This window comes from Ostrea edulis, chromosome 3, assembly GCF_947568905.1.
Source record: "Ostrea edulis chromosome 3, xbOstEdul1.1, whole genome shotgun sequence".
Classification (NCBI taxonomy): domain Eukaryota; kingdom Metazoa; phylum Mollusca; class Bivalvia; order Ostreida; family Ostreidae; genus Ostrea; species Ostrea edulis.
In genome coordinates this window covers 23,037,723-23,056,825 of record NC_079166.1, presented here as the reverse complement: position 1 = coordinate 23,056,825, position 19,103 = coordinate 23,037,723, and the positions used below count along the sequence as shown (strand labels likewise).

General features: G+C 35.6%; 1 protein-coding gene and 1 long non-coding RNA gene across 2 annotated transcripts; one reads left to right on the top strand and one right to left on the bottom strand.

Annotated features, from left to right (window-relative positions):
• Positions 1-412: 412 nt before the first annotated feature.
• On the bottom strand, positions 413-3,060 carry LOC125673806 (uncharacterized). Its single transcript, XR_007369770.2, has 2 exons — positions 2,940-3,060; positions 413-1,223 (listed from the first exon to the last, which is right to left on the bottom strand). It is a non-coding gene; the product is annotated as an uncharacterized LOC125673806 (long non-coding RNA).
• A 12,468-nt stretch (positions 3,061-15,528) lies between these two features.
• LOC125673791 (uncharacterized) lies at positions 15,529-18,176 on the top strand. The gene is made up of 2 exons (XM_048910607.2): positions 15,529-15,658; positions 16,341-18,176. The coding sequence occupies exon 2, from the start codon at positions 16,362-16,364 to the stop codon at positions 17,619-17,621; it is 1,260 nt and encodes a 419-aa protein (XP_048766564.2). The 5' UTR covers positions 15,529-15,658; positions 16,341-16,361; the 3' UTR covers positions 17,622-18,176.
• Positions 18,177-19,103: the final 927 nt, after the last annotated feature.

The window sequence follows — 19,103 nt, the reverse complement described above, 5'->3', positions numbered from 1 at the left end:
CATATACTCTATTGCAAATTGAAGTTGAATGAACTGACAATATATAGATTTGCTTTCAAAATCTTTAAAGGAACAAAGAAATATTTAGTGCGAATATGATATAGACCTCGTTGATTGTAGACGTGAGGTAAAAGCGGGTCAAATGAAACATAATGTATATTACTGATATCCGTGATTAAGCTTTCGGTTTTATCCGTAATGGACTTGTCGGATTTTCCACACTATTAGACGATGTTCATTGTATCATACTAACACACATATGATTAAAACATATTGAAGTCCACATACCCCAGATGTTTGAATGGTAGACTTTAAATGGATTTAATTGCTAACCAACAGTAATGCAGAGGTATCCGTTATATCTCTAATGATGCTTAGCGATAATTTTCTGATTGAATCATCAACACAGGAATACCAGGTGATTATTTATTTGCATTATCACAGACAATATGCTTCATTACAAATAAATATATATAATACATTTTACCTATTTCCACAAAATAACAATCATTTTATACACTTTCTCAAGATGATGACAATTAATCCATTCTTTTTATACTGTTCTTATGTATGTTTCATTTAATAATATGTAAATACATCGAATATTTTGTAGGCCCTTTTCCTAGACATTATATTATTATCTGACAATTAATCTCTTACAGAAGGTATATTCAGAGATGCAGGACAAGATCTACGAGCAATATAACGGAACAGATAATGATGACGACACTAGCGAGGATTTCAGTTATTTTGCACCCTTTGAGACAAGTGTTATCATCCCACATCTTTTTCTTCAATTTCGAGTACTCTCTCGCATTTAATGTGATCTGGATTATCGGTTCAATGATTCCATATACAGCCTTTGCAATTTGAACAGGAGACAGTAAGTCCTTCGTGTTAAACGCAACGAACAGTGCGAGGATGATTTGTGGAAAATCTTCAAAAACAGTGGATAGCAAGGAAAGAACTGTAGTACATGTGTCATTTTCTTCATCATAATCGTTATCACAAATGATGACAATCTTCGTAATCACTGTGCACAGAAAAAGTAGCGATCCCAGGAATGCAAAACCAAGAATACAATATACAATTTCTTGCGCGATAAGGTCTGTATTTTTTATCTCAACGTAAAAGTCCCAGTCCAGAATGAGGTCAGCTACTTCCAAGACTATAGTAAAAAAAACCATGCAGATTCTCGAACAGCTAGCCATGTTGAAAGAAATCTGTAATTGAAAATATAAATTAAAGTGTTGATTTTTTTTAAAATAGCACATGCCTTTTAGTTTGATGTCATCTACTTCAAATGTCAAATTATTCTAATTTTCACATCATCAACAAGAAATGTACAATGATCTATTCAATTTCTAATCTTGAGAGTTTCTAATAGTATTCTTTCTGAGTACCTATACATGTCCTGACTGTAGTAATAACCCAATAAGTTTTTATCTTATTTTAATTTTGATATTTTCAAAGTCTTTCGTGGGGATCCGGGTTACGATTGGTCCTCAGTCCCCTTCGCTTTTCGTAAGAGGCGCCTAAATGGAGTGACCCTTCAAATGAAACCGTTTAAACCGAGGTTCCGTGCAATAGTAGGTGTGACACGATAAACACCCCTTCTTCTCTAAAGGCCATAAGAGCCGAACATAGGCCTAAATTTTGCAGCCCTTCACCAGCAACGGCCCCATATGAGTGAAATATTCTCGAGAGGGGCGTGAAAGAATAAACAATCACACAACATTTTCAAAGAATTGCATAATGAAAGGGGGTGGTTAAGTAAAGTTGTTAAAATTTTAATTTTATATAATTATTTCAGAGAATACAAGTCTGGGTGCATTCTAATAAATACAATATATTTCATGATTACTCCAATATTATCTTTTAACAATAGGTGTTTTCAAATTATAAAAAAAAAATTAGATTAAAACACAAAATTTTATTATTTTATGGCAATTCGCAGCTATAATACTGAGCTATTAAAAAGCAATTGTATATATTTAAAAAAACGTTTTCAATTCTAAAAAATGTGTTGCTTCAGGCACTGAAAACACGGGGAAAGATCGTACACAATTATGTGTATCCTTAGGCAATAACGCGCGTTTAGGCCGTTTTCCAAATTGTTCTAATTATAGAAAAGTGGTTTTTCTGAATATCAAATTCTCTGTACTCAAAGCGAAAGTTTATGAATGCTTTATCACGCACATTGCTGTCAACTATACGACATAAAACCATTTCAACACTGAACCGTGATTAAAATATTGGGATGTGTTAAAAAAAAGTTCAGAAAAATAATGGGAGTAAAAAAAAACCTCATATTCAATCGAATTTTATGATAATTCTGTAAAGATTATTCACTTTCATGCAATAATGTTTGGACCAGTTCTTCTGTATAAATAAAATCAAATGTAATATAAAAATTACAACAAAGATCGCAAGATGTCTGGATATCAGTATGTTAGTGTTGAGGTTTTTACGGCTGTTTTACTCATTTCATTGTGACAATCGGTAAACATAGCGGCTAATGATCCCTTTAAAGTCTTTCACAAAAGAAAGAGAAACATTACATCTTAAATATTTTTTTAATAAATAGAGTGAAGAATAACGTACAATAATTGTAATATCTTGTATAGATAGATTATGAGTATCGTCAATAGTCATTCTAAACGCTGAATTACTTAGGCCCTATGCCATAATATTTGCACCATTTGTGTTTAAAAACTAGATACCAAATAATTTTCATGAAATTTTTGTGAATATTGATGTTTGAAAATATAAAGGCACTGAACTAGGAGGGAAGAATGGGGATTCCGTCTAGGTCTTCATTTTATGATCATTTGAAATTTCAATTCTTATAATACTCAAACTACTTATTTAAATAACTATGATTCGAATTTATGAATCTTATATAATTCTAAATTTTGAAATAAAAAAGATAAAATTACCTTATTACTCGATATCTAATTATTCCAAACAACGGTTTCCTCTTCAGTGAATGGCGCTCGTCTGAGCGTACAAGATGTGGAAAGTGTTACATGTGGTGTATGTCACGTTTATTTTTAGAATACAAAATACCAGTTCTATTTTTATACTCCAGGTAATATTTGATGTCATTGGGCTGAACATTGATTTATGTTATATTCTTGATTGTCCGTCCGTCCGTCCGGAGTTTCGTCTGTCCATCTGTTAGCTTGTTTGTGTATTTAGGCTTAGGACCATCAAACTTGGTCAGTTTATGCTTTCTGGGGGAAAGGTTAATCGCGAAGCTCGACTATCTAATTGTGACCTCCTTCTGGAATTATATGGCTATAAATATTCAATAACATTTACACCATGGGACTATGTTTATAGTTTTATATCAATCTATAACTGATCTATTTTGACACTCGGACTCGCCCTCTGTAATTCAAGATATAATTATAGCTAGACAATGGTTTTCTTCTTTTTTCTTAGTCATTTGATTTAAACTTAATTTCTAAATCTATGATGTGCTAAATGCATCCTGTCAGTACTGGCATTAATCATGTAATTTAATTCTAGTTTTGATGGGTTTTTTTAGAAATAGGATCACAATTTTACAAAATATATTCACCATAATCATTTCATTTTGATGTTGTTACTGTGTAGTTAGAAGTGAAATTTAAAACCATACATGTAGATATGATCGTTAGTATTAACCTAAATAATATTGTACATTTGTATTACATACTGTTTCTCTCTGTTTTCTCCTACAAAAGGATATGCGGATTAATCTTAATTAGCAGATTTTCAAATGAAATATTAGATGACATGTCTGAAATCAATAATTAAGATTCCATGAAATTTAAGAAACTCATCTAATCTCACTAATGTATTCATTTGCGCAAAATGTTTATGGAATTAAACGATTGAATTCAAATCCTACCCTACCATGCTATTTTTTTCTCTCCAAACGTTGAAAAGCCCAAAATGACAAAAATCACCATTTTTGTTTACATATTCAGCCGAAGGGCGGTTGCAACCCCCATTACGCCCCTAGATCCGCCACTGATGATTATAACTTACTAACGAAAAAGAAATATCACATTATGATATGCATAATACATGGTAAATACATCGTTTCTGTATTCTGGGGAAATTGCATCAGTTTTCTTAAAGCAGCATATCGTTATATATATTTATGTATAAACACCTATACTAACTTTCACCTATAGATAAATACATGTGATTTACGCTTATTCAAATTATTGCAGTTTTAAATTTACTTCCATCGCTCTACAGGCCAAATCTTTCCAATCTTTCTTATTATGTTAGGAAATTTTAGGCTTTAGGTGTATTTGGAAATACGATATAATGAACTCTGTGTATATCTAACAAGTTTTTGTCATGAAACACTCATCAACTAGGTGACCTTGTAACATATCGTATATGTGATCAACTATTGTCAATGATTTTTATAATGTTTCAACATTTCTATCGTAACTGAAAAAGAGCATTATAAAAGTACATAACTTCACTGTTATTAAACTGATGATAGTAACGATCGTTACTATCATCCCAAGATGGCGGAAGGAAATTCCGGTAAGATCACTTTTACTTATTATATCTATTTGTATTGTTTATTTGCGAATGATATGTAGGTAAGAAATATCATATACTAGCAACAATTACAACCAGGTGTTATTTTATCTTTTATACGGCTCATATGAACAGAAAATTCGTCGTTGAAAAAACAGCGAGGATGATAGTAATGAAAGTAAAACGTTACTATCATCATTCATTTCCGTTACTATCAGTTTAATACCAGTGATAACTTGGAATTACATAATACAATTTGACGTATTGCGTACTGAGAGTAGCACGGAACCCTCTTGACTACGCGAAGTAACCAATATAAACAAACCGAAATACCTCTACAGACAGGCATTTGGTGCGAAGCGAACTATGAATATAAGTCAAGCAAAACATGACTAAATAAAATGTGCAGTGCATACAGCTTATTTTTACGCATAAAACATGATTGAATTTATTTTTATAAGGTTCTAATTTTAGAAAGTAAATTTCCGAATCGAATTTCTCTGAAATCAAACCGAAACTGCTATTTTTGAATGCTATAAATAGTTTTCTTGCAGAAACCTAACATATTGCATGATTTTACAAAGTCGATCTCACCCCATTTCGTTCTCAAATTAATCATATGATATTTCAAACACTGAAGCCATTCCTATTCAACTAGAGTTCATGACATAATGATGGTGGTGCATGTATTGAATTACTGGTTGTGGTAGTATACGTATTGAAGATTTATACCAGACAGAGGCGGATCCAGAGGGGGTCCGGGAATACGGGACTTTCGATATTCGGACCCACTCTGACTTTTATCGCGCGTTAAACGTAATTTGTAGGCATGTCACTTCCGGATTATAATAACAACTAAGAAAACAAGCATGGAATACTTAAATTAATATCAAATTAGGCCTACTGTATTAAAATGCTATTTTTCAAAGAAAGGAATCACTACAACCATTTATAGGAAATGCATTTAATCAAATTATGTGAGTTGGCGAGCGAAATAAATATAGGGGATATCTTGAGGATATCGGTAAAACTTCAAGCCTTCCATCCGATGATACGCGTCTAAATGCGCCTTTTTCCTTTCATCTAATTTACATCCAGGTACTAAGCACCAATAGTGACTTGGATCGTCATCGTGGGACTGCGCATATGTCTTTACAGACCGTCTGCTAGAGAAACACCATGTATCGATGTCAACTTTGCCCTACAGTTGCTTATTATCACATGACCCAAGCTCCTGTAAGCTCAGTATATTCCGTTACGCTACAACTCCAATATCATTATTCGTAGGGGAAAGTAGTCCCGGAGAATTTGACGCTGTACGGAGTTTGCACGTGACCGCGGTGTATAAACGTCAAGTCTAATTGGTCTTTCTGGCACATCCTAAAAGTTCCGTATTGAACCCCCGCCCCCTTCGTCAGAAAGTTTTGCAAGAAAAGTGTAAAAATAATGCATTTTGAGAATCGAACCTCTCCTTTAAAAACCAAAAATAATGGTAGCCACCCCCCTTTTAAAAATTCCTAGATCCGTCCCTGTCTGATAAACAATAACCGTGAGATAATGCGAACAACAAGTGGGGATCACTTATTTCTTTTTAATTCAAGATAATTCTATAGAATCATACCACCCAAGAATTAATTAATTACCTTCATTCAATGAGTAAGACTGCATATGATTGGAATAGAATATGGAATTTGTGATTTTTACACTTGAATAAGGGGGGGGGGATTACGAGTATGTGCCTCAATTTCCTCTTCAGAAACGGAATCCCAAACTACATGCATTCATTAACGTCAACAATCATTTCAATGCAACAATACATAGAATGAAAATGTGACCTATATATAACGGAAGTTCTACAGAATCAGAAGAAAGGTGAGGAATGGAAATTCCCGAGAGTTAAGTCACAGTGACTACATTTCGCATTTTTAGAATTAAACATTACAAAATATATGTATAGATTTACATTTCAATAAAGGAATCAGCTGGTATTGCTAAAAGATGAAGTAGTGACTAGCGTAGTTGTACCACCAAACAAATTGGGAAATAACAGAAATTTAATTTCTACACGCAAACAATTGTATGAACATTTTTTAAATGCACCGCATTATTAATATTCTAAACATATGTTATGTATGTAATTTGATATATGCTATGACTAGACAGCAAGCTTTAATGTCTCTCTGAAGATAACGAACAGTGATCAATCTCATAAATCCCATAAGCAATACAAAATAGATAGTTGGGCAAACACGGACCCCTGGACACACCAGAGGTGGGATTCGATGCCTAGGTGGAGTGAGCATCACCTGTCGACCGATCACACCCGCCGTGAGCCCTATATCTTGATCAAGTAAACGGAGTGATCCGCAGTCAAAATCAGTGTGTCAAGAACGGCCTAACAATCAGTATGAAACACGTCAGACAGGATTTGACCCAATGACAGGTTGTAACGGCAATCTAGATCGTTATAAGTACCATAGAATTTGGTGAAAGCTTAACTATTATTCATTTTGCCATCTCAATTTATTACATGCACATGTTCACACAGGCACCTGAAGTATGAATATTACTATCCCCAACCCCCTTTTCATAATTTTTTGTTGTTGGTGGCACTAATTTCTCTGAAATGTGTGAATTCCCAGTCTATCTCATCCCTCTTTCGATTCATGCAATCGTTTCACGCTTTTTGTAAGCTCTAGAGATTGGCCTTCTACCGGTATAATAAAATACACAACGTATGAAACAAAAATTTGTAAACAAAAAGGGGTCCCCGTTTCGGGGCACATTTTCCAAGTAATTACAGCGTTACCTAAGGAATTTTGGCGAGCGGCAGGTCAGGTAGATGTCATACTACAAGTCTCTTAACTCAAACCCCATCTCATCTCTTTTATTTGACACAATCACACGACACGTTTTTCTTAATACATGAACAAATTCTTGCTAAGAAACACTTCTACTTCACAAATGATGTGTTAAAATAGCGCAGTAGAAACGCACAGCTACTTACAACTCGCGTATCCATAACCAGTGCCCTAGACCCCTCGATCATCTAGGCAAGTCTGAAACTTGCTATCGATGACGATGGTTACATGCTGCTAGGAGATTTGGTTCCGCAGATCGTGAGTACAACCCTGGATAGGGGCACAGGCACCTGAAGTATGAATATTACTATACCCCTCCCTTTTTTCATAATTTCTTTTTTGGTGGCAATAATTTCTCTGAAATGTGTGAATTCCCAGTCTATCTCATCCCTCTTTTGATTCATGCAAACGTTTCACGGTTTTCGTAAGCTTTATAGATTGGCCTTCTACCGGTATAATAAAATATCTCTTCACTTAGGACAGTTATGTTCATTGCTATTTCCGTGCTTTATATAAATATTTCACATGCAATGTGTATCATGTATGATCCTCTAAAATGTACGTTAAATAACTGTATCCCATTTCCATTCTCAATGACCGTGTAGAGTGTGACAGCATGGTGAGGATATTCCATGATTTCCATCGTCATCTAAAGCAAGTTTCCGACTTGTCTAGAGGGTCGAGCGGTCTAGTGCGATGGTTACATGCTGCTAAGAGATTTGGTTCCGCAGGTCGACTCGTGAGTTCAACTCCGGGTATCCAAATAAAGTGAAATTTCCTGTGCTTTATATTAAATATCTTTTCACTTAGGGCAGTTATGTATTTAATTATTTTTTTATCTTATAATTTGGTATGTTTTAAACTTCCTCAGTAATACCGTAAAGCATATCTCTAAAATTTGTCTCTATAAAAATATATGTATATGTATTTACATTGAAACTACCGACAACATACACTTTTCGATACTCAATAACTGCCTTTCCATGGTCTGTTTTATAAAATCAAAATCAAAAACGTGAGGGGGGGGGGGTAACCCTGCTATGGGGGAAGATCTACTATATAGTAGTGTTTCCCCCAAGGGGAAAGGCTACTATATAGGCATTTTTCCGGTAGGGGATCTGATATAGGGGACAGGCTACTATACAACTCCGGTAAGGCTGCCTTTTTGATTTTAGATCCGCGTGCGAAGTGAAATAGACTAGAAACATGATCGTCGCTATTTTGTTTGTTATTGAGGCGGCAAGCAGAATTTAATCGAGAAAAAGAGGGCCTTCTTGAGTATTAGCGTAATTAAACCTTTGGTGCGGTAGCCCCCAATAATCACTAAAATGAAAAGAAATACTAGCCTTAGTCGTCAGATAAATCTATCCTAGCATTTAGGTGGTCTGTGTTTTTGTTACCGGGCAAATGACCAACGGTTGTCTTTTTCGAAACGTGTAAATTCGTTTGATAGTGTGATCAATTCTCATGAATGATCTTTCCCTTGAAATGAAGTCCCCAAGGAGCTTGTTGATTTTACTGTCTGTTCTTACAACAAATCGCTCCCTGAAAACCCCGATCTTTCTCTTACTGCTGCGCCTCCAAACAGCGCCGTTCTTGCTGTAAGATTTGTCCTCCACTAATTTAATATTTCAATCATTGTGAGTGTCAAATCTACCGCTAATATTTCCCACAAGTCCACAATCTTGCAGCCCATCAAAATCTTCGTAAACGAAGGACATATTGTAATAATGGTAGATCAACTTTCTACATTTTCCACAGTTGTCAAACTTTAATTTTAGTCACTTATCTTTTGACCAATACAACGCCGGAATAAGTTACGTGCTTAACAATGTCATGCCTTCGGAAAATGGCTGATTTTTGTTTGTTTTGAAAATATTTTCAGTTTAAATCAATTAACTTCTGCTTCATACTTAGATATTTTATTGAAAGTAGATATTACCGGCAAACTAGCAACTCAGCTGTATGGCAAACGGGATGATTTCAGCTTCTCCATCGTCAACTTCCCATATTTATGTTCCATTATCACCTACATATGGTGTTTATATATCTCAACTGATTGAATACACAGGAGCTTGTTCTGCTAATGGTCAGTTTTTAAATCGAAGAATTCTACTGCCAAACAAGTTCATGGTGCAGGGGTTCCAACAGTCTCGTTTAAATTCATCATTTCACAAAGTATATGGTCGTGATAAAGCTCTACTTTGCCGATACAACTCATCATTGGGTCCAATGCTGTCTGACGTGTTTCTTACTGATTGTTAGGCCTGTCTTGGTACGCTGATTTTGAATTCGGATAACTCCGTTTACCTGATCAATACATGTATATAGGGGTCACGGTGGGTGTGACCGGTCCACTGAGGATGTTTACTCCCCCTAGGCACCTGATCCCCCCTCTGGTATATCCAGGGATCCTTGTTTGCCCAACTATATTTCATATTGCTTATAGGAGTTATGATATTGGTTACCATTCGTTATCTTCACCTTTTGTTGAGTAAACGAATTTTACTAACACAAAATTGACGAGAAATTCTAAAATTATTTTTTTTGCATTGTATTGCAATTTGTGACTCTGTAATGTGTGAAGAGCACAAGGTATTTTCATATGATTTGCAAATATATACCAGTAAAATGCAGTTGTTCCGATTAAAACATATTGAAATATAGTGGGTATTGATTGGACTCGGTGTTCACCTAAAAGGAATGCACATATATTCCATTACATCTATAATACATGTTTAGAGTCCAATTTCAGATTGAAAAACTGATGAACATTGGAATACAAGTCGTGTTTTTATTTTCAATATCATGCACAGTATTTTTCATCAAAAATCAGTATATATAATACATTTTACGTACTCTTTTCAACAAACTAACAAACCTTGTATACACTTATAAAGCTGATGACAATCAATCTATTTTTAACTGTTCTTATACATGTTTCATTTATATATAATTGAAATACCTTCTTGTGGGCCCTTTTCTTAGACAGTATACTATTATCTGACAATTAAGCTCTCATAAAAGATATCTTCAGAGATGATAGAGAAGATCTATGAACAAAATAAAGGAAACGATCATGATCACGACATGACCAAAACATTCAACGTCTTTGTACCATTTGGTAGAAGTAGTTTTTCTCAATTTCGAGTACTCTCTCTCATTCAACTTCATCTGGATCATCGGTTCAATAATTCCATAAATGGCCTTTGCAATTTGAACAAAAGAGAGCAAACTATTCGTATTAAGTGCAACAACCAGTGCTAGTATGATTTGTGGAAGATCTTCAAAAAACGTGGATAGGAAGGAAAGAAATGCATCCCATTCGTCATTCATTTCTTTGCCGTACATGGAATCGTCTTCCGAAGTGACGTCGACATACTTACTGAATACCGTTCCCATAAATAACAGCGATCCAAGGATGGCGAAACCAAGAATACAGTATTTTAATTCTTTGGCAATAAGGTCGGTGTTTCCGATCTCAACATAAAAATCCCAGTCCAGAAGAAGGTCCAAGAGTTCCATGAACAGGAATATAAAGATTCTTGAACAGCTAGCCATGTTGAGCGATCTGCAACTGAAAACATCAAACGCATTGAAAATTATTCAAAGATAACAAACTTGATTCTAGGGTGTTTTTTTAATGATAGGGGTTTTGAAATTATATCGATTTTAAAACAAAAAGGTTTGCTATTTCATAGCACTTCGCTGCTAAAATTCTGAACTATTATAAAGATAGATGCACATTGGGTGACTTTTTAATTTAGAAAGAAATGTTTTGTCCCGTGCACTAATAACACAGAGATATGTCATACACAATTACATGTAACATTAGTCAGCAACGCAAACTTGCACCGTTTTCCAAAATTGTTCTAATTATAGAAGACTATTTATGTTGTATATCTTGTGCCTAATCCTTTGGCAATAAAATATGTAGAAATTTTCTTTAACTCGTTATAACGAGATAATTAAGTCGTTATAACGAGATACTAACTCATTATAACGAGATAATTAAGTCGTTATAACGAGTTAGTTATCTCGTTATAATGAGATAATTAACTCGTTATAACGAGATAACTAACTCGTTATAACGAGATACTAACTCGTTATAACAAGACACTAACTCGTTATAACCAGATAATTATGTCGTTATAACGAGATAACTAACTCGTTATAACGAGATAGCTAACTCGTTAAAACGAGATACTAACTCGTTATAACGAGATAATTAACTCGTTATAACGAGATACTAACTCGTTATAACGAGTTAGATGGGTTTTTTTTTTACTTTTCAAAAATGAGCCTATCTGGCTTTCGTAAGCAAAGACCTACATGTACCTTGATGCAGTAAATAATGTCGTGGTGCTTGTTGTATGTATCCAATCATTAAATCCTCTCCTCACAACTTTCACAAAACATGTGACCGGAAGGGAAGACTTCCTTAATTCAGACATAATAACATGTATGTCTTTTCATATTCTATTTATAGTACAGAACTGTCAAGATAATAATAATAATTTTTTTGTAAAGTGTAAAATCCCTACTGCTCTAAATGCTATTTGAATAACAATAAAATAAGTTGTATAAGAACAAATGCCTAGCAGATGAAGATACGGTGTCCGTTATGATTGCACAACATAGTAATCTTGACTTAGAGTTCATCTGCACAGACTAGTTGTAATGAATTGTAAACAGATGAGTCTTTAGTTTCGATTTAAAGATACAGAGACTTGCAGCAGTTCTGATATCATATGGTAGAGCATTCCACAGTTTAGGACCAGTCGCACTAAAAGCTCGAGTTTGAATCACAGATGATTTTGTAAATGCCACTTGTAGTAGGCTCTGATCACTGGACCGCAGAGTTCTGGATTGAGCGTAGGGTGTTATGAGTTCCTGCAGATAGGATGGAGCCATGATGTTGAATGTTTTGTACACTAACACCAATGTCTTGAAGATGACTCTTTGCTGAACTGGCAGCCAATGGAGGGAGCGTAGTACTGGTGTAATTCTGTCGTATTGCGGGTGCCCGAGACGATTCTGGCTGCATCGTTTTGGATGGATTGGAGCCGCTTCATCTGCTTTGATGGTAAACCGTAGTAGAGCGAGTTGCAGTAGTCCAGCTTTGTTGTTATGAAGGCATGGGCAACACATTCCAGCGATTCTCTGTCAAGATATCTCCTCAGCTAGCTCAGGTTTTTAAAGTGGATGAAGGAACCTCTGCACACTGATGAGATTTGCGCCTCAATGATCACGAGACAGCCAATGGTTACACCAACGTCCTTTGCCTTAATAACAGGAGCGATAAAATAATCTCCTACTTGCAATGAGGGTATATGCAACTTAGAAGCCATTTATTAGAGGTACATGTAATTTATTTGAAGGATATCACTAGCACCTCAGTCTTGTCTGTGTTGATCTTGAGGTGATGCTGAGCCATCCATGTTTGAACTGAGCTCAAGCAAGACTCCATCTGACTGACTACAAGAGTGGCCTGTTGGACTTTGATGATGATATATAGTTTATCATCGTCAGCATACATGTGGTACAAGATATTGTTCTTTCTGTGAAGAGCCTCAGGGATGCTCTGTAGATGTTGAACAGAACGAACCCGAGGACCGATCCCTGGGGGACACCGCAGCCCAACTCAGTGGCAACAGACTTTGCTCCCTTCACTTTGACCATCTGGGTCCGATTGGTAAGATGGGACGCGAATCACATGAGCACAGTGTCTTTAATTCCAAGGTCTTCAGTATTTGCAGCAAGCGTGAATGATCTACAGTGTCAAAGGCAACCGATAGGTCCAATTGCACTAGCAAGACAGCCTTCTACTCGCCAATGGCACAAACCACATCGTTGTGAACTAGCAGAAGTCCAATCTCACTACCATGCCCCCTGACGGTAAATACTTCGGAATGGCTCCAGTAGACTGTTCTCACTGTGGTAGGTTTGTATCTGTGCTGCTACAGTGCAGGAGGACCTTCTGTAATTCAGGCTGTATTTTTTTACATTCACAATTATGAGGATATGGTGTTTACTTGTTTGGTTAACATTGTTTCGTAGCAAAATGTACCTCCCTATTTATTGTTTGTTTGTTGTTGTTGTTTGTTTGTTGTTGGGTTTTTTTGGGGTAAAATTATTCATTAGTAGGTTCATTTCAACATATGTAGCTGACGGTACCATAAAAGGATAAGTCTAAACTGTTGAGATTTTGACTGTTGCAATATAAGAAAAAAGGATTATCTGAACTAGAGAACTATCAGGAAAAAAGGACTATCTGAACTAGAGAAATATCAGAAAAAAGGACTATCTGAACTAAAGAACTATCAGGAAAAAAAGGACTATATTAACTAGTGAAATGATATTGAAGGAGATCCCGTGTTCCTCTGATTTAAAATAAAAAATGGGTCAAAGACTCAATTGGCCGGGTTGCAATATTTAGAGTAAATAATTTGGGTTGGGATTTATTTGGTGGTAGTTATATGTTGCCCCGTTCGACTTACTGCTAATAATGCAGTCACGGACAACGACATGTCTCTTACTGTTACCGTGAATAGTCACATTTCCACGTTTGAAAGATGTACACTCGGTCGTGGCAAAATAGGACAATGGATGTCTAGAAATTGTTTACGTTGCTGGCTTATTGGCCTCACAAATTCTGCAAAACATTTTGCCATCACGAAAATTTCCTCCGCCATTTCAGGACTGGGGTTCTTCCTTTACTTTTGCATTTCTCTTTAGACATTGCTACGCCATCTTTTGATGCAGAACTTTCCCCGTGTGATTCTTGAATTTCTTTGTTACATGTACAAGGCTGAGGCTTCTGTTTTTTACTATTGATAAATCCAAAGTGCTCTAAACCTCGTTTTCCCGCCATCTTGATTGTTTTGACCGAGACTAAAAATATTTATTCAGACTTCCGATCCCGATTCTAAAATTTTACTGGTTGCCCAAATTTTCTTCACCCGCGAAAATGCGACTTAATTATAATCTCTAGTCGCAAAATTGATTTTCTGGTCGCAAATGCGACCGTTTTACTCGCAACTTGGAGCACTGCTGATATATGTAATATTAAGTAATAATAACTAAAATGAACAATAACTTCAGGTGATTGAATTGTATATGATTATATGATAAAGAAACATAATTTCTCTATTTATATTGCAAATTTACAACTCATGCCCAGAAAATTTGACATTCATATATAATTGAATTTTTCCTCAGAGGTAGTGCAACTAAATTTAACCACAAAAGATAATCTCATTTACCTTTTTCAAGTTGAACTCTATTTTTAGTAACAACTTTTTGATGTAGCGCCCATATTCGACAAAGGTCAGACTTCAAAAAACCTAGTGCATAACTTCAATATATATACTTACTTTCTGCAAAGTTTCAAGGTTGTATATAAAAAACTGTAGGAGGAGTTGATTTCACAAAATTTCCCCAACCGCCGCCCGCCCGCCCGCACTTCACCATACTATAGACCGGATTTGCACTTCGTACAACCCGGCCAAAAATCAAACAAATTCCGTGGTTTCACACAATGTGAGTAGATTGGGTTGAAGTTAGCCTTCATAGATAATGACATGATTCCTCATTTACTGAATACGGCGTAGCATTGCTGCTTAAAATCTATTACATGTAATGTTCATATGGCATTCAATAGTGATGTTTGTTTTAATCACCCTTGGGTCACATTGGAATTCAGTTTAATTTCATGAATGAAAGTTTTAGTATTGATATTCTTATTATGTATATGTATGTACGGTAAATAAATAATTGCGGAGGACCCTCAAAAGTTGTGGAGACTGTTGGATAATTTAAATAAATACGGAAATAATGAGAAACTGGATAAGAAGGCCTGTATGATAAAAAATACTTGTTTGTAAATTCTTTAAACGCGCCTTCTACAAACCATTTAGCGTATAACGGTTCATTAACTTCATTTTACCAAAGTAAAATTCCCGTTAAAGCATCTTAAATATTGTTTTTATATAATACGTGAAAAAGCGGTAAAATAATGTATCTTTTTGTTTTGAAACTCTGCATGTCTATTAAATGGTCTCATTGATTAAAAAATGTAAAAAGGGATAACTCTAAGTTTGTGCATGATCACAGGTAAACACGTCTTGACAAGGCCTATTTTAACCAGGAAGAGTAAACACCAAACTGAAAGTACTTTCCAGCCTGGGGAATATCGGGGAGGGGCGATGGATTTCTTGTTTATTAACAGTGAATACACATAAAAGGTAAATCATTTAGTCAAATTTTAAACATGCATTAATCCGTATATGTAATATTTTGATCATTGCATACTTACTTAAACAACAGACATAAGATTTTCTTCCATATCGAGCTAATTTAGAATTCCTGTGGTCAGTCATTAGGATGGTCCTACTGTATATATCATTGTAATAAGCAGTGGTGGATTTAGAGAGGCGGGTCCCCCTTAAATGTGAAAAAATATTGTAGTAGAACAAAAGCAAAAGTATATAAGATTTTACAAGATACGTACAAACAAGTGCACAAAGGTAAACGAAGCTATTATTTGTAACATTTATTTATTCATTCGGCTGCGTCTAAAGCATTGCTTCAATGTAGAATGTATGTACTCGTAAAAGCAACTTTAAAATCCCTAAAAACCCTCGAGCCCCCAGACTATTGCTCTCTTTAAAAATAAATCCTGCACCCAACACTGATTAGCTAAGAAGAGGTGTGTAATTATTTACGATCCTAGTCTGTGTATTAAAGGGGCGTAGCCAAGATTCCATGCGAAAATTTTCATTCATATAACTTCCAGGGGTCTTGCTTATATAACAAGATAGGAGTGAAATGCTGGGGATATTAGGTGAAAAATAAAGATATTCATCAGCATCTTCACATGAATAAAGATTTTTTTTAATTATTCAATTAAATTTTAACTATTTACAGTTCACACCTCTGATAATACAGATGATGGCCACGCCCTCCAGCTGGGCACAACATGGCATCACCTGTGACTTTTGTGACAACCCCAACCAAAAATTTTGCAACATCTGTCAAGTCAGTCTGTGTTTGGATTGCGTCAGCAAACATGTGGAAAAGTTCAAGTCCCTATCGCATGACATCGTTCCTTTCATAAAGAGAAAAATAAAGCTTGTTTTTCCTGATTGCGAAATCCACCCCAATGAAAGATGTGAGGCCCACTGCAAAAAATGTGATGTTCCAGTTTGCCTGAAATGCATCCTCGGTCCCCATAATGGACACAAATATGAAGACATGTCCGAGATTTTCAATAAGAAGAAAAAAGACATTGAAAAAGAAACCCAGGAAATTGAATCCAATATTATCTCTCAGTACGAAAAGCAAAATGAAGAAACAGAAAACGAGTTATCCATTGCAATAACCAAGTTTGATGAAATGGCCAAAGAGAAAGAAAAACACAGAAAATTCTGGCACCAAGAAGTAGACACCATTTTCAATAAGCTCGGTTCTTTGCTCAATGCCATGAAAGAGAATCATCTGGCTGTTCTAAAATCCCACCAATCCAAAGTAAAAAATCGAATTCCAGACATGACCCAAAGAGTTCAACAAAACAAAGAAATTATAAAGTCAAAAAACGTGTCTGCCGTCACCAACTACGAATCCAAACTCGGAGAATACAGGAACATGCCTGCTGACATTGATGTAAAAATGCCGTCACTGAAAACCAAAACAGTCCAAGGGAGTGAACTCAGCCTGGAATTAGAAGAGTACAAGGCTACACTTCAACAGATATCATTATCCGGTCTGGCAGATGATGTCTATAAATCACCAATAAGAAAGCTATTGGACAAAGTCAGCGTGATTGCCACCATTCCTACCGAAGTTAATCCTCTATTCCATGTTGCCTGTGTGGGAGTGGATGAAGCCTGGGTTAGTGGTGAAGATAAAACCATTAGACGTGTTGACATACACGGGTCTGTACGGGACACTGCCACCACCACATGTATCTGGCCTAATGGCATCACAGTGACCAGACAGGGAGAACTGGTATACAGTGATGGTCGCAATAGAACTGTGAATATTGTCAGACACGGGAGAACAGAGACACTGATAACCGCACCACGGGACTGGAAACCAGACAGACTATGCTGTACTAAGTCAGGGGAAATCCTGGTCAGTATGGGTACTACTGATGATAACCAAAATAAAATTGTCCGTTATCAGGGACACACAGTGAAGCAGGAATAGATAGAGGTGAAGATGGAGAACCAATCTATAAAGGAGGGAAATACCCACTGTATGTGGTGAAGAACAACAATAAAGACATCTGTGCCTCTGATTGTAATGCTGATACAGTGGTTGTGGTGGGCAAGTCAGGAAGAGTCCGATTCCGATACGACGGTACACCAGCCAGGAGGAAGAATTCATTTTATCCTAAACATATAGTGACAGACTCCATGAGTCAGATCATTGTGGCAGATATCAACAAGGACTGTCTACACATCCTGGATCAGAATGGACATTTCCTGAGATGTGTGGACAATTGTGGACTAGATGATGCTAATGGACTAAGTGTGGACAGTGAGGGGAGGTTGTGGGTAGGGTTACGTGAATCAGGAGACTTGAAAGTGATTCAGTACATGGAATAAACACAAATATTAACAGACATCAGATAATGACAGAGTTCAAACAGTGCGTGCTATTGATATCTAAATGTGTATTATTGAATGTTAATAGATTGCCGGTATATCTAAGTGACAATGTGTTGTTTGTGTAAAATGTAAAATAAAAAATTGTATGACATTTTGCTGTCAAACATCTTTTCTATTCAAAATATTTCGTGTAGAGTTGTAATCTAGGTCTCACAATTCAAAAATAAAAAAATTAAAAAAAAAAATCCATAAATGAACTGAATATGAAGTGTATCGATCAGTTCTCAACAAAAAACAATACGACATACATTTACAATTCACATAATTACCCGTGACTGGTGACTGATCCAAGAGGTATGGCATTATAGTAGTTATGAGATTGATCACTGTTCGTTATCTTCACTTTTCATTTTATTGCAATTTTATTCATACTCGGTGTTTAACGAATAGTCTTGATTCAACATAGTAATTATATACTTCAGCATTATCATAAAGCCATTGGCTTTGGTAGAATTTAGACTCTCTCGACTTTGTTCAGTACTAGAAATTGATCGAAAATAAATTGTAAAATTCATCAGGCAGGGACCAGAAATCGGAGATTATTTTAGTTAAATCTATGAAGCGACAAATTAATATATAAACTCAAATAATTGAAGATATATTTGATTATTTGAAGATACCACCAATCCACTTGATGCATGCAACAATTCAATTAATGTTATATTCGATTCAGAATCATTTCGCACATTAATTGAATTCATGATAGTATTAATCATTCTGCTGAATTAATGGCACTACATACCATAATTGAATTATTGCTCTCTTCAGTTGATCAAGGATAGCATGATGAGCGCAATCATTCTTTTATAGCGTTAATTCAAGCATAGTCGACAAACAATAATGCTCTTGATATATTACTAATTGTTGGAAAGGGAGATTGCAGGTCAATGGCGGATTTAAGGGGGAAACTGCCTAAAATTTTCAAAATTAAAGTAAATCATGGTCACTTGTTCAGAAAAATGTGAACGATAAAAGAAGCAATAGTTTCTTCCTCTCTCGGAGAAATAAATGATAAAAT